At 38.4% G+C, this 16,543-nt stretch overlaps 1 protein-coding gene across 2 annotated transcripts in view; it reads right to left on the reverse strand.

The window, feature by feature from the left end:
* Window positions 1-1,100: 1,100 nt before the first annotated feature.
* Window positions 1,101-16,543, reverse strand: part of LOC102302284 (caM kinase-like vesicle-associated protein) — a 42,597-nt gene continuing 27,154 nt past the window's right edge. For both annotated transcript variants that reach the window (XM_042214457.1, XM_005915259.3), the window contains 10 exons: window positions 10,334-10,441; window positions 10,105-10,236; window positions 7,961-8,035; window positions 7,319-7,457; window positions 5,695-5,815; window positions 5,522-5,597; window positions 5,225-5,361; window positions 4,951-5,029; window positions 3,995-4,082; window positions 1,101-3,810 (listed from right to left, as the gene is read on the reverse strand). In XM_042214457.1, coding sequence (XP_042070391.1) covers window positions 3,448-3,810; window positions 3,995-4,082; window positions 4,951-5,029; window positions 5,225-5,361; window positions 5,522-5,597; window positions 5,695-5,815; window positions 7,319-7,457; window positions 7,961-8,035; window positions 10,105-10,236; window positions 10,334-10,428 — 1,305 coding nt within the window. In that variant the 5' untranslated portion in view covers window positions 10,429-10,441 and the 3' untranslated portion in view covers window positions 1,101-3,447. The remainder of the gene's footprint in view (window positions 3,811-3,994; window positions 4,083-4,950; window positions 5,030-5,224; window positions 5,362-5,521; window positions 5,598-5,694; window positions 5,816-7,318; window positions 7,458-7,960; window positions 8,036-10,104; window positions 10,237-10,333; window positions 10,442-16,543) is intronic.

Raw genomic sequence — 16,543 nt, forward strand, 5'->3', positions numbered from 1 at the left:
TTTTTCAGTATATATTTGATTCATCTTGGAAAAATACCACAGATTATGCTCAGCGTCCTTATTGCCCTAGAAATATCATATATAGACTGTAAAAACATATTAGTAAAATATTTCTTGGCATTAATTTAGATGCATTTTTTTTAATTTAACATTATTCATTGTCAAAGTTATACTATTATAGACTGTTTACAGATAATAACAACCGAAACATATACGTGTATTCTGTAGGATTTTAGAGTGAGAGGGAGGTAAGCAAGTTCATATGGGAATGATTTTTTGATTTTCTTTTTAACCTGCATGCCAATAACTGAGTCTACAGCACATCTGTTAATCACTACCAGATTGAGGAAGAGGTAGTAACATCGACAAAAAGACCAAAAAGACCAAAAAGACCATCGATAAAAAGAAGAGATTCATTCTTGCTTGTTGCTGTAATTGCACATTAATTGCACAAAATTTAGTTCCCAATGTGCAGTTATTGTCTTAGCTTTTAGCTTATATGTAAGCTTTGCCCAGAGGAAGAACATTTTTTGTATTCCATATGAATTTCTCTTCTCTTCTCAGCAAGGACGGACTCTGATCACTGGCATTTCATCTCCACGCAACTGCTTGAGAGCGTGAGGAAAAAGACGCTTCTCTCATCCTACCATTCTTAATGAAGTCATCCAATGACAAAAAGACAGAGTTAGGATCCCCTTGAGCCCTGATGGCTCTATCAATGGCTGCATACTATTGCAGAATGGGCATTAAAAAGAGAAAGTCTCACTAGAGGAAGCCTATTTAAACCCCGGAGGGCCTGGAGAGTGAGCTCTCTGCATTATTATTCCAGTGTGATGCAATTCAAGTGTCTTGGAAAGTGTCACCAAATGGCACTGCTGGGATTTTTCGAAACACGAGTTCACACCCCACGAGGATGGGTGCTAAGCTGGTGCTAATTGAGCGCGTGTAACACAGATGCTCTCCTCCGGGTTAGGGGGAAAGCAGAGTGTAATGACGCAGGCTCTTTCCCACATTTTTTTCAAAATAATCTTCACTGGTTTGAAAGATGCTGTACGCAATCTTTGCGCTTGGACAAGAAATAAGAGCTGATCGCACATGGATAAACAGATGAATCCAATTTTATTACCATCAAAGTCATCAACTCAGTCAAGGAGTACAGTACAGAGCTCACAAATGCAGGACAGGACCTACAGATGATCACTGGTCCTGGCAACATCACATCTACGAATACACCCGGTAGTGCTCGGCAAAATGAACAGACATGGGTTATTAAATACAGGGTTTATGAGTATGTATTGGGAAAAAGCATTGCTTCAAACTGTGCAACAGTATATGAACAGTATTTATTTGCCATCTAAACAAAGAGAACACACTACATGAAATAATCTATTCACATTAAAAAAATCTGATATCTTTCTGACTAAGCATCTTCTTAAAGATGAAATATTCATCCTAAACAATGTAAGAAAGATGGTGATGCAATCTGAACGATGCTTCGACTAATCTACTTTAAACACATTCAAAGAGATACTTTTATGAGTAAACGACTGTAACAAAAAAAGGTCAAACTTGAGATTCTATAGTAAACCTTTTCTTTTTTCTTCCCATTTAGTTTCAAATGGAGAAATATATCTTTTTATTATATAATTTGACAGGTGTGCACAGTAAATATTCTTGACAACAGAGTGGGGAAATCAGACAAGCTGGCTGTGCATAAGCCATGACATACTACACTTGAATTAAGTCATAGCACTGGCAGAGTGGCTACTGTCTTCATGTGGCCCGTGTTTCGGGCTCATGGGAACTTACAGTCCACCCATCGAGACACATATGAATTTGACAGCAGCCATATGTCAGTGTCTATGTAGGTCAGTGGCCCTCATGAGCCTGACAGCTGAGAAAGGACTACAGACTTCTACTTACAGGTATGTGGACTGTATCGAAAGGACACCAGGAATCACAGTTTCTGCAGCCAGTCAAATATTGCTCTAACTCCACTAGAGTGATTACAGAGGTTTCCTTCTGTAGCTCATTATTAAAACTCAAGGGGATCAGTGATAAGAAAAGATGAGATTGTTATTACTGTTTATCAAGTATAAGCTGAAAAATCTATGAAATAAAAAGAGAGAGTAAGAGCCAAATAAATAAAAAGAAACATAGAAAAAAGCAAAATGATCATGTACATAAAGTTTTAAATAAATACATAATAGAAATAGTAAAAAAAAACACAGTGTAAATATGTGGTTGCACATCTCAGTACAATACAGGTCAACAAAGAGTAAGTGATGGTGCCCTAATTACAGCAAAGTCACCACAGTGCATGAAGTATTTTGAGTCGGTATCTGAACGCAAATGTTTTGAACAAGTCAAAGATGGCGGGATGTCACGAGGGCGTCTAAAAAAGAAAAGCTACAAAAAATTTGGATGCATAGAACTGCTATGTAAAAATGGGAGGAAAAGAGTGGTGGGGTTGTTTCACATTAACAGCGGGGGCGCCAAAGGAACAGCAGCAGTTGATAGCGTAATGTACAGTATGCTTTTGAAAAGAACATTAGCCTTCACGTGGCTTGTGGCAAGAGACGACAATGCTGTGGCCTGTGATAAGACAAAGCTGGCTGTAGCACATCTTTATCCACCAAGTGGGTGTAAAATGAACAGCAAAAGTGAGAAAGCATGCTGTTTTGGCTACTTCTACAAAGGTCTCTATGTACAGAATCTTTACACTTACAGCTATGAGGTTCTTTCCTGAGCAGGAACTTAGCAAAGAAACATAGTGTCTGTGTGTGCTTATGTGTGCAGCTGCCTCGTTCTAAACACAACACTGGCTTAAAAACTCCCAGTCGCTGATTAAAAGCCCATTAACTGGTAAGTGGAGAATACAACAGACGGTAAAGATAGCCATATGTGTCAAGTGAGAGAAGTGCTCGTGATCTTCTTCAGGTGCGAATGTTAAGAAGCAAAACTTTTCTACCGATTCTACAAACAAATACTGGAATTGCGAGGATAACTGCAGGGAGAAGTTTCCCAAGTCGGCTCATTAAAGAGGAATCAAAGCTGTTTTCAGCACAATTATGTCTTCCATTATTCTCTTATCACTATGAGAAGAAATGGAAAGAAAATGTTAGCTGCAAGCCACAGCTTGACAGCAAATCGTTTTAGCCCTAAAACTAAAGATTTTGAAGTTAGTGTTTATATAATCTGACGCACACTGGGGGAGGTCAGGGGGAAAAAAGCACCGTACATGGGTAAAAAAAAAACAGAAAAAGCCAAGGCAACGTAGCAGTCAGGCTCAGGAAAGGTAGCACACAGCTTCCATGAGATGATACTAATGCTGCAAGTGAAAGAGAAGCAGAGTCAGTGTCACCATGCTAGCAGCTAATGTACAGTGTGCAGGAGTAGGTGGGGACTGCAGAAGTCAAACAGGGGGCGGGGGTGGGAGGTTGGTTTTTAACCCTGCTCATCACCAGCTTCAGCAGGTGTGTGAAGGGCAGCTGAAGCTTCACCGTTGCAACGCGATGCGGGCTCGTCCCCATGTGGAGCCGGGCTGGGCTGCTGATGGTCTTCGGCTGAGGGCGCCACCCCGGCCGAGGCCTCTGGTGCCGGTTGACTTTTCTCCGCTCCGGCGGGGAGCTCTGTGACCGGAGCGGTTGAACCCTCAGGTGCTGTGGCAGATGAAGGAGCAGGAGGGTCGGCAGCAGCCTGGGGAGCTGTGGAGTCTGCTGGGGCCCCGGCTGCAGGGTTTGCCGCCTTTGCGTCACTGTGCTCAGGTGCTCTCAGTCTCTTCATGATGGTGGTGACCCGAACAGCTTTCTGTGGGAGAATTAAGATCAAACTGAACTCAAATTGGTGCTATAACCTCCCCAAAAAATGCAACTAACAGTTACACAACACTGTACCGTGCTGCTGTATATCCTTGTTCAAAGACAGTAGAACTATTGTCGAACTTTTTGAAAAAGAAAAAAAGCTTCCGGAAAGAGAGAACAAAAGGGCTCACCTTCCATTTAGCTCTGGCAAAGTTCTTTTCTATTTGTGCGCACACGTTTTCCTTGATGTTCTTATCTGAGGCTGCACCACCAGAGATCCTGTTGAACAAAACAGGAGAAATACAGCTTCACAACAGAGATTCACATTATCCTTACCTTCGTGTGCCACGGGCTGCTACACACAGTATAACTCAATTTGCTGTTTGTTTTATCGATTGGCAAACTTTTCTAAGGACAAAATAACCTTTAAGGATCATTTTTATCTTGGCTATTTTTCTTCAGGAATTTGGCATTGACAGTCTATTTGTGTTCATAGGTTAGACTTGTGAAATATAAATAAGCAGTGGTAACTGGGAAGCTAAAAAAATGCTGTATACAGGTAATAAAGTCAAGTTGATAACATGAGATTATATTTATAGAGAAATGTAACAGGTAACTCCAATTAAAGCACATTTAGACATGCAAATGGGATTCAGAAGAATGTTAATCAATATATTTTCAGGGAACCAAGTTTTAAGACTGTTTGTGCCTGATCTTTGTCTCAGACGCAGCCAATAATAATTGGCTAACTGCTAATAATCCTACTATAATGATCGTAGTATATGTATATATATCTGTCTGTACCCTATCTGCTCCCTAATGGGTGGGCTAATCTGAATCAAACGTTGCACAAATATTGTTGCACCTATAGTGAACATCTATATGCTTAAAAAAAACATTTATAATAAATATTTTTGCTTGATGTGTCGCTGTCACCTGTGCAGAATTTGACTGTCAGAGAGTGCACTGAGAAAGTGCAAATAATGCTCAGGACAGTAACAATCCTGGAAATGCTAACCACTCTTTCTTTGCATGATTCTACCAAAAAACAAAATGAACTTTTGAGAAGTTTTTCAGGTCAAATTAATATGGTCGGATCAGAGTCCTCTCATTTAAATGCACAATTTATCAAAGCTCCGTTGCCTACCATTCATGGTTTATAGCCTCCTGGGCTGTCAGTCTCTGGTCTTGATCCACCTCCATCAAACGAGCAACCAAACTCTTAGCTGTCAAAGAAAAATATCATACAGAAGAAACTCAACAAAGAACAGGTATATTCCCCCGACAGACGAGAACATAAATATGACATATGTTTGAACACTCTAGCGGAAAGAAGAGGAGAAAACTCTCCAAATCTGAAATGTTTACCGAGCAAGCTGTCAGTGTGTTGCTTCACAATGTTATCTTTATCCTAAAAGTACCTGAATCAGAGATTTCATCCCAGTACGGAGAGTCAAACTCATAATCTCCTGCTAGGATCTTTCTGAACAAGTTCTTGTCATGGTTTTCATAATCATCATCATCAGTTTCATCGTAGAAAGGTGGGTTGCCTGACAGCCTGATGTAGGATAGAGTGAAAAAAGAGTGAATATGTGGAGTCCAAAAAAAGCCTTCATCCCATATTTAAACAAGCTTATGCTGTAACAGAGCATTACAGATCAATCAAATTTCCACATGTGACTGAGAATAAGCCTTTAAGTCTCATAAACATAACTTACAAAATATACGTGATGACGCCTGTTGCCCAGCAGTCCACAGGTCTGCCATATCGCTGTCTGCCAACTACCTCTGGAGCTGCACCAGAAAAAAAGACATTCACTAAATTTCTACACGTCTGTAAACCAGAACAAGCACTGCCTCATTTGCATGTTGTGAAATTTAATATTCTCACCCAGATACTCTGGCGTCCCACAGGGCTCTTTGATTAGTCCGTTCTCCAGCTTGGCAAGATGGAAGTCACTGATGACTATTTTTGAGTTCTTCAGGCGGTTGTAGTAAACCAGGTTCTCCAACTGTGAAAAGTGACGTTTTTTAGCTGATGTAATATTCATATTTAAGGCATTAAAAAAAGCGAGTTTAAATTTCCAGTGGTTTCAAAACAAAAATAAAGAGAAGACTTAAACGATGTAAATGCTTAATTATGTATTACGAAGTGGGATTTCAACAGTTTTCACAGCATTTGTCACTGACACACATTTAAAAGTCCAAAATCATACAACACCTACCGTTCTCTAATTGTCTCAAATTTGCATACTAATGAGTTGCAAGACAGTGGTTTTTAGCTACATGCTAATGCTATCCCTCTCACTGCTCATAATGATAACACTCTAATGTTTGGCATGGTTACTATATTGTAGTGTCTTAGTTTTATGAAGCCTATAATCATTATTTTTGGAGGTATTTGGTGAGAAATTAAGGTGCTGCTATCTTGCTATCATGGTGCAATGATGCTATCTTGTAGAAAAATGCTAACTTTATCAACAAGAGGCTACAAGGACTAAACATTATCTCATATGGTCTGAGATTTATGATAAGTAAGACAACACAATTAAACTAGTTAAGATGAAGAAGAAAAAGTTGTAATGCTTAAAAGTGAAATTAAAACAAACAAACAAAAAATTCAAATAAAAGAATAAAGACAACAAAAGCTTTAATAACAATAAAAGACGACCAAAAAGCAACATTACAGAAAAACACGTCAATAAAAAGGCATCATTGATCCTGAAAGCCTCGTTTCCTTAGTGTTATCTACAAATGAACACATTTGTACCAGCATCATATGGAGGTGGCCTATGTGAATTTGAAAACTAGTCAAACATAGCATTGGGGGGAAAATAATACTAGATGTTTGATAAGATAAGATAAGATAACCTTTATTAGTCCCACACGTGGGAAATTTGTTTTGTCACAGCAGGAAGTGGACAGTGCAAAAGTTATGAGGCAAAAATTTTGTGCCTGCTCTCTGCTTTCTATGCTGTGAAGGACATACATAACCTATGAGATGCTCTCTTAAGAAAACAAACCTGAAACTCGCCAGTGTAATGAGATTAAATACGTCACTTTTAAGAAAGAAAAGTGGTGTGTGCAACATCCCGCTGCAGGAGGCAGCTGTCAGAGGGTGGAACAATTGTGACTATGCACAGTAGCAGGTAGCTTAGCAGAAAGGGAAATTAATTCCAAGAAGCAGATGTTTTGGATTGCACACCTTTTCTCTAAGCTGAGGTTTGTTGTTGAGAAAACTGATAACGGTGCAGAAATGTCTTTCAATTTGGTTTTTCAGGGAAAAGTCATTTAGCCATTTAGTAAAACTGGACTGAAAGTTGCTGGAAACCTTTTTACATCGTAGTCTTTATTTCAATGTGATGAAAACAGCTTTTAACTGATTAACTGAGGACATGTGTTTAAAAATGATATTCTTTGTATATTCTTGTCTCTTTTAATGAACTCCAGTACAGTCATGTTGTTTTGAATACTTCTGATTTGATGATGCGACTTGATATCCTGAAGCATATTACCTTGAGATTTCTGTGAACAATGTGGAGTGAGTGGAGGTAGGCAACAGCCTCCAACACTTGGCGTACCACATTGCTGGTGTCCCGCTCTGAATAGTAGCCTTGATCCAGGATCCAGTCAAACACCTCTCTGCCTGTTGCACTGTGGAAGTTGTTGGAAATTAGGAATGTAATTTAATTTCAGTAGTGAAAGCTTGAAAGAACAGTTTAAATTTAAGATTTACTAAAAACTTTTCTGTCTTGGCCTATTCTTTTTCTTCCTTTGCTCTCTACTATTAACAGTTTAGAAAAAAGAAAAAAAAATACATCTGTAATTTAAACTGAAATAAAGGCATCCTAATTTGATTATTATTTAACAAGATTGCATAAAAGATTTCCGTATAACCAAAAGCTTTTTAAATCACAAAAAAGAATCCCATGTTCTGGAATTCCATGGAAAACAGTACATAAGATTACAAAATCATGGAATAGCTAATTTCACAATGAATACCAAGTGACTGGAAGTCCGAGCTGTTCTTGTATCTACAGGACCTTGGGCTCATTCACCACAAGTATCAACAATATAAACAGATACATTTCAAGTTTAAGTTATGGTCAAGACAAGCAGAAAGCTTTTCCCTTGGCTCATCAGACATCGGAACTCACAGTTCAAGGAAGAGGAAGTACTCTTTTTTGGTCTCAAAGACATCCACCAGTTGGAGAATATTGGGATGCTTTACCCTGAAAAGATGTGTCAAAAGACACAAGAAGAGAATCAAGTCAAATATCAGATAAGATCTGAGTCATTCATTCTTTTAGAAGGCTAATATAAATACCTTTTAATTTTAATGCACATAAACAACATGCATTCTGAAATCTGAGAGAGGGAACAATTAGAAAGGAAAAGACAAAAAACTGCAAGACATATTTAACTTCCCATAGATACGCAGATTTGTGTAACCTGATGTATCCATATGGACATATATCTCAAACATTTATATCATGAGCATTGACTATGCCTTCAACAACCACAGCAACATGCAAGAAACTCTGAAGGACATTCACGAGCCTACTGGTTATTTTCATGATCATTTTTCCACAGTGCTGACTGTGGAAGTCTGCTAAAAAGCTCTGTCTTTAATTGCTTCCTTATTCAATCACTCCAAGCACAAAGTTAATTTTGTAAATGGAAAATTGAGATTTGGGACATTTATGAATGATTTTCATCGTGCATCACAGGTGTGTGTTTCGTAACCATAATTTACATGTCTGAATCAGAATCCAGACACAAGCTGTGAAGTGAAGTACTGGAGAATTTTTAAAGAGCACATACTCATCATGTGTTATATAAATGTTCTTTTTCAAACCTGCCATGAAATAAATGGCAGAAAGTAGATGCAGTCCAGCATATTACAGACCAGCTATTAGCTACTGTAACAACTTATGAAAGCAGATAAACACTATTTTTTCTGTTGTTGTTTAGGACTGGAATATTTAGTTTAGTTTTAAAATAATCAATGATGCCTAAAAACTGCACTTCCTGGAAGGGCTACCTGAGGTTGGTTCCAAAAGTGAGTCAATCCTCAAACACCCCCAAATGAACAATGTTCAGCTTCATAGTGACAGTTTATGTTTTACAGTATGATACAAAAATATTTCCAGAAGATACTAAGGTGTATGCTGTTGAGCATTTCTGGTAAGGAATTTTAAGGCTACAATTCAAAAAATAGTATATAATATTTTAAAATGATATTGGATCATGCAAATCTAAGTAGCTATACCCAATGTCTTGATGCAAACTCAATCATCCAAGTAAGAGAAAAAGAGAATTCTGTTCAACTGGATTTAGCTTTTTCAGTGGGAGAAACATTTCACCACTCGTCCAAGTGACTTCTTCAGTCTCAGCTGACTGCAGGTTTCCGTAACCTTACAAACAGTACCTGAAACTAGCACCACAGAATGAACAATGGCCTGTGAGGTCAGTTCTTTGATCATTAATACCTCTTTAATGCTTCCATACCAAACCAATTAGACGTGTACTAGATCTACTACTAGATCTGTTACTTTGCCCGTATTAAACTATGGCTGCATCACATGTTAAACTGAGATTTAAATCTCAAATCCAGGATATTTACAGGGGAACCAAAACATGAAACTAAACAAGAAGAAGCTAAACTGACAGAACATACAACTGAACGTTCTCTTGAGTAACAACAAAACAAATGGAAGAAGGTAACTTGAAAGAGTAATCTTTTTTTCCCATTTTCATTCTTTTCTTTTGTAATGTCAGCCCACATTTGTCTCTTCAAAATGTAATTTGATGTTTTGCCAGCAATTATTCACAGGCTTTGACACTGTAATCTTACTGCTCAACCCCCTTCATTGATGACTACAACATGAAATGTGGATGCAGTGCACATCCCTGTTATTAAAGTCTAATTTTGAATGGAATAATCGGTGTTTTCAAAGGCTCCTTATAAAAAAAAAGCACTTTTATGGTAATCTCACTCTACTGCTTTGCTTGCTGACAGCGACAAATTGTTTGATAAGGCTCAGGTTATGCTAATGTGGGCTTTACCAGAAAGTCAGATCATCAAAGAGAAGCTGAAGGAAAATCTCTGATAATAAAGGCTTTAAAAAGTGACTGCATATGATCACTCAGCAGAATGAAGTTCACTTTTCTGCTTTCTTAAAGAGCACTGAGCTGTTTCTTCTTCTTCATAAAAAGATGTTTTCTGTGAAATCATTTTCAGTGAAATTAAATATAAAGCAAGAGTCACACAGCAAGATGAATCAGATGAAAAACTCACATCTTCAATATGGCAATCTCGTTTTTTGCAGCCTTACGGACTTTCCTCCCATCCTTTTTCAGGAATTTTTTACATGTGTACATCTTCATTGTAGTTCTGTCCTTGGCCCTGAATATTTCACAGAACTCTTCCCTGAAAAGATTTTCACAGCACTTCAGTTTTTCTTAAACAACATAATGGAATTAAGCATAATTCAAGTTCAAAAGCAAAAACCTTCCGAGATACTTACGATTTAACGATCTGACCCAGGTCATATTTATCTGTCACGTCTGAAGGACTGTGGTAATCCTTCTTTTCCCCGATTGTTAAACAGCCAAATGGCATGGCCACTCCTGACCTGTGGTATAAAAAAAGACAGAGCGAAATAAATAAGAATAAAGATTAAAATCATTGCAATCTGTCAGGTCATTCCAACTACTGCTGATTTATTCCCTCACACAGATCCTTAATCTTACACTGGATGATGACTTGGCTGCAACATATCCCTCCCTCAGCCATAAAATAATTATTCCAGAAATGCTGAGAAAGCATTTCCAAAGTGTGAGCACTAAAGAGTCACCAGAGGCAGTATGAGTGCCACAGATTGTTTTAAATTTGCTAAACAGAGCTTTCATGATCCAGCATTAATAAGAATAAAGGCATAGGCATAACTGCTACACAGTCCTACCTTTATGTTACAGCTCATAATTTTGAAAAGTCTGCACTGAATATACCAGCACTTTTCCGTGGGCAGAAACTTACAAAACACAGGGGTCAGGGAGCAGCAGGAGTAACGGTTAATTCAAACACAGAGCCCAGTAAGGTGAATCCCACAACAATTACCGGCAGAGCACCCAGAGAGGGTGTTGAGGGAATTCAAGTATTTTCTAAGCTCTAAATCAGCACTTTAATATCTAATTGCGTTACAGTATTTCTGTGACTCTCTTTAACAGTTTCAATTTCAAACTCGTTTGTTTTGTTTTGTTTTTTGTTTTTTTTGTTTTGGGGGGGGGGGGGGGGTGCGTAACATAATTCTATGTTGGCAAGTTTTCACAGTTTTCTATTCCTATTTTTAGTAAAGGATTCTATGATTTTAAAAAAATCCTCCAGCACTCATTGTCGGCTAATGATAAATATTTTGACGATATCTATTGAAGTAATAATATTTTATATAACACAGAAAGATGCCAGGCAGGCATCATAAAATCATGCACTTTTTAATTGTGGTCCATTTTCTTAATAAAAAGTGATGGAAGACTTTATTTTATTTTGTTTATTTGTATTTCTCTCTGCTTGCTTTATTACAAAAGTCACTACACATCACTGCTACACATTAAAGGTTTTATTTGCAGCTGAGGTGTTATAATTATTGTAGAGATCAAAGGAGAAATGATTTTTTTCTTTGTAATCTTGTCTCCGCACAGTAAAGTCAGGAGCAGCGAACCCAAGACCAAGACCATCACAAGCCGAGCTGTTTCTGAATTTTCATGGTTCGCTGCGGTTAGCATGTGTATTTTTGTTTATGGCCAAATGCAAAATTGTGTCTGAAGTCAAAATTCCCAATCCACCTTCAAACACTTCACAGACTTCAATCAGCTTTTTACGTGTCTTTAATTATCTCAAACCTCAACTCTAACTCTTCTCAGTAATCTTCGTAGCAAATCAGACACAAATCAAACAGATCAAACACAAAAGAGAAAGCTGTTACACACAATTAATAAATTCACTAGTTTAACAAGAAATGTATCTCTGCGTCGTATGAAACTGGTAATGAAAAAGAGATTAGGGATCGTCACAAATATAACAGTGTATCAAGCACATGACTCAGAGTTTTAGAATTTAAGGCCAGGCATCTAATAACCTCAGTCTAGTCCCTCCTATCACTCCAACTCGTTCAAAAAGACATCAATAACCAGACAACAACAGCATTTATTCCACAAGGACCTAAACTCAAGCAAACTAAAAGCCATACATGATGCTCAGTGGCAACACAATAAAAAGTGTTCTAACTGTTGTACTTTTTAAATAAAGTTATGCAGCAGTAAATGCTTATCAATATTCCTATCAATCTGGGAACACATTCACTAGTTTTGGGGTGCCAGAGAATTTGGGTTAAAAAAGCAAAATCAAAACTAAATTAATTCCAAACAAACCCAACGGTTTCCAGACTTCATCAGACTAGTTTCCTCATTTGCTCTCCATGCATAATGCTTAAAACAACCAGAACTTGCTCAAAACGACTCAACACTAGAATTGGGGCAAAAAGTGGACCACTTAAAAACCATCATATACACACAACCATGTTGTTATTCATTCAGAAAAGCCTTTAATCTTACTGAGTTGTGACTTGGTGCTCCAATAAGGAAAAACCACCTGTTTACACCCTCGGTTATGGACGAAGCATTTCACGGCTGGCTGGAGTGTGGGATACGGTCTTTCAACAATTTGTATATAGATAAGAGGTTTGTTTCTTTTGAAAAAAGCTTTCTCAAAAAGTTTTAATTTACGTTGATTTAAGTCTTTTAGATATTTGCAAATTAGATGTTTTGTCTCATCTAATTCTGAGTGTTTCCCTATGCACCCGTCCACTTCTCTGCTGGACCTGATAATTAAAAACAAAACGGACTCAAAGAAGATCATTGGTAAAATGTATACAGTGTTTAATGACCACAAGCTGACTACCTTAGAGGGCCTTAAGCATAGATGGGAAGGGGAACTAGGAGAAACAATACCCGAGACAACTTGGCTACAGGTTTCAATGAATATCTCCAACTCATCAGGCGATCTGTTATACATTTTAAGGTTGTACATCATCTCCACTGATTTGGACCCCACATGCGGCCTGGGTAAGACAGCTCCAGCCACTCTGCTGCATATGTTTTGCATGTTTTACACAAGTTACATGGATGGAGCTCAACCTTTGAGACTAACTCCAACATAACAGGACAAACGATCCAGCCAACCCCTCTGATTTAAATGTTTGGTGTGATTCCCTCTGAAGCATCCCTGAATAAACTTGCTCTATCACCTCTCTGCTGGCCAGAAGACTTATTCTCACCAAGTGGAAGGACCCTCGGCCCCCAACATTTGGCCTGTGGATTAGAGACGTGATGTTCATCTAAGGAAGATTAAGTTCACCATCAGAGGGTGTGCTGGAAAATTTCATCCTTCCTGGCAACCGGTCATTAGTTATATTGACAAAATGTCATCCTGTGATATGGAATCATGATTCTGTTATGTTGAATGTATATAGCCCAGTGGCCCATTGTCTTGCATGCCTATAGTTTTGTGTGTACTCTGAGTATATATATCACTATTTTATTTTTCACTTGAGATCTGTTATTGAGAGGTGGGAGCAATGTTGTACATTTATTGGTATATGCTTATGTGTTTAACTGTTGGAAAAATAATTTTAATAAACTACCTGGATCAAAAAAAAGTGGACCACAAATGGAAACTTCTTTTATCATTATTTTCCTCATTCCCCATAGACTCTATAGATTTATGTGACCGTATCTGCCTGAGTAATACCCTCTATATCACATGATAGTAAATCTTGTGAAAACATAATGTTTCGCTAATTTAGCACCTTTAATACCTGAGAAATGGAGACGCTTATGCTCATTGATTGGCAACACTGCCTCCAGTGGTTAAAAACAGTGTTAAAGAATAGCTCTCTGCATCAACATAAGTCATGAGGATGCCTATGGTATGAGAATCCTAACATATTGAGAAATGTAATTTCATTGTGTTTTGAACAACCAATGCGAAGAAAAATGCCCTCCAAAAACCAAAAGAAATGAAATCAGCAAGACTGTGGATCAAATCCCTTGATATATTCAAGAAATCCTGAGAGAAAACAGTGACTCTCTCTGTGTCTACTAGTGTTTTTAAAAAGGAATCATACTACTTACTAATCCAGTGCAGATACCTTGGGGCCAGCAACCACAACACTGCATGCTTGCTGACTGGACTCGCATAAATATTCTCTTTGCAAAACTAGGAATGTAAAGCAGTAGTGGAAAATGCCTGAACAGCATTTTCTAGAGATGAACATACGGTATAAAATATATATTTCCTATCCATGAAGCAACCATTTGTATTGTCACTTTGTGACGCAGGGTAGTAGGGAAAATGAGAACCTTCTTACTATGTAAGAAGGAAATTTGTCTTCTGCAGCTTCAGATATCCAATCTAAATGAACAAGGCTCAGCTGAGAAAACTGTGAAGAGAAAACTTTGTGCTCACTTCACTTCCTTTTCTTAACTGAAGCACAACACTGACTTGTGCAGTCAGTGAGAGGAGCTGACCTTTTTTGGCTCCCTCTCTTTCTCTCACTCTCAGTACATTGTATATCAATGCTGTGGCTCAGTAAAATTGCGCTGCAAAGATGAAAGGAAAGTTCTGCACGGATGGTGGTTTAAATGGAGGACATTCTGAGTAGGTTTAGCAGACCGAAAAAGGCCAAAACATGTCCGAAAAATACATTATGGCTACGTTCAGCAAGTAGCCACAGTTGTGACATTCTAGGAAAAATGCACATGAGAAGAAGAGAGTGGGCACGCAATTTTGAGAAATGAATTGCATGAAGTAATCCAGAAAATCAACCTTTGCGGTTTTTGAAAAACTTTATCTTGAGCCTGCAAAGCCACAAGAAGCACAAGGGAGAACATACGCAAAAAATTCAACACCAGATAATGTAATTCTTCAAAGAACTCATGAAGCAATGTAATGGAAGAAGAACTTGTCAAGCACTTGAAGCAGAAATAGCAGGATGCTTGCTATATCACATAACAGAGGCTGCATAATGGATCCATTTCAATCGACCGGCATCAGCAACATTCAAGCATTATCGCCCCGTGTTCTGACTGTTATCTGCCTCTGGGGAGCACTACTCAATGGCTCTTAATGCTTTATGTGCCACTGTGTGCTGTGACTCTGCTGTGGGCCCACCTCGGGACACAGTACTATATCACCAAGGAATTTCTGCTAGTGCTGTGAGGATTTACAGGACAGAAGATGGATAGTGAAAAAAGATGGAGGCTTATTAAGCAAGTGCAATACCTCCTTCAGCCAGGCAAGGCCGTCAGGAAATGAGTCGTTTTAGTTCTTTGTGCTTGATGAAACTCTTGCAGTGCCTGGAAAAGCCCGGGATTAGACTAAAGGCAGTGCTGAAAGTGCTTTTTGAAGCACGTAAGTGGGGATTATTTTAGCTGCTACTGGGATATAATGCAGGGTTACTCCACAGGGAAGTAGTTGGTATAGTTAGCTTACTTAAGTGAGCCATTTTTCCCTTGTTTTTAAGAAATGTTTCACTTCATGTTTAGTTGTTGACTCTCTGCGCGGCGTTCTTTCACACCCTTACTCCCCCTCTGCCTCAGTAGCTACTAAATGAGGATGCACAGTAAAGATCAGATCCCATACATTACGCTTGTGCTGACTGTAGGCCATTACATACTTCACTGAAGCGAACCCAAGCAGTGCTAAACTGCAACAGTCATGCACAAACCACATTTTACACACATAACTGCTCATCTTATATAAGAATAACAGCATAACACATGATTGAAAACCGTGTCATATCTTTTTAATATCACACATTTCTCATTTGAAAACATTTTTCAGGATCAAGAAATATAAAAAGCTTTTATATCGCACCTAAGACCAAAAAATTAGACTGATATACTAATAAGATACCTTTGGACAAACGGAGAGGTTTCACTCAAACAGCAGGAAAGTTCCCATTCTCCATTTAGCCTTCTTCTACAGCTGAGAGATCACAGGCACGCTTTGAGGGTAACCCAGAGTTAGCCACCAAAACGTGAGAAGGAAACCAAAAGATAAACCGTTACATGCAGTTAGCTGCGTTTGACTGGTTAAATGTGACATAGTTGAACACTGGTGTGCCAGCGTATTATTAAAAAAGCCAAAACGCAGCCAGTGTGGCATATCAGACCTTGAAGGAAACACACTGTAGCTTCATAATGTTTCACTGAAGCTCTGCAGTCACAGTCCGATAATTTACTATTAATGCTCTTCTGAAGATTTTAGGTAGCAAACATAACCAGGAGATAATATGAATAAGTGGTCAAAATTCATCTTTCACACAAATACCATCCATGCTGAGTCCCTCAAGCACACTACTTGGGTGTTTTGGGCAAACTACTAATTCTGTTTTGACAAGGCTAAGATCAAATATCATCTCTTTCTCTGTCTCTCATTATCTCTCCATTCTCTGTGTTCCTAAAGACTGGTTGGAGCCTGAGTCTAAAAAGACGCGTCTCTCTAGGTTTTTGGAAATAAATATTCTTGACCTTCGTTTTCTTTCATCCTCACTGATCTCCTCCTGGGATTGCCCAAAAGACTGCGAGAGCACTTTGCTTTCAGCTAAAAAGAGAAAATAAGGGCAGCACAGATGGGCACAGTGACAATTGTGTAAGTCTTAATAAAGCCTTCTTCT

This window comes from Haplochromis burtoni, unplaced genomic scaffold (assembly GCF_018398535.1).
Source record: "Haplochromis burtoni strain Fernald_Lab_line unplaced genomic scaffold, NCSU_Asbu1 Contig_12, whole genome shotgun sequence".
Lineage (NCBI taxonomy): Eukaryota > Metazoa > Chordata > Actinopteri > Cichliformes > Cichlidae > Haplochromis > Haplochromis burtoni.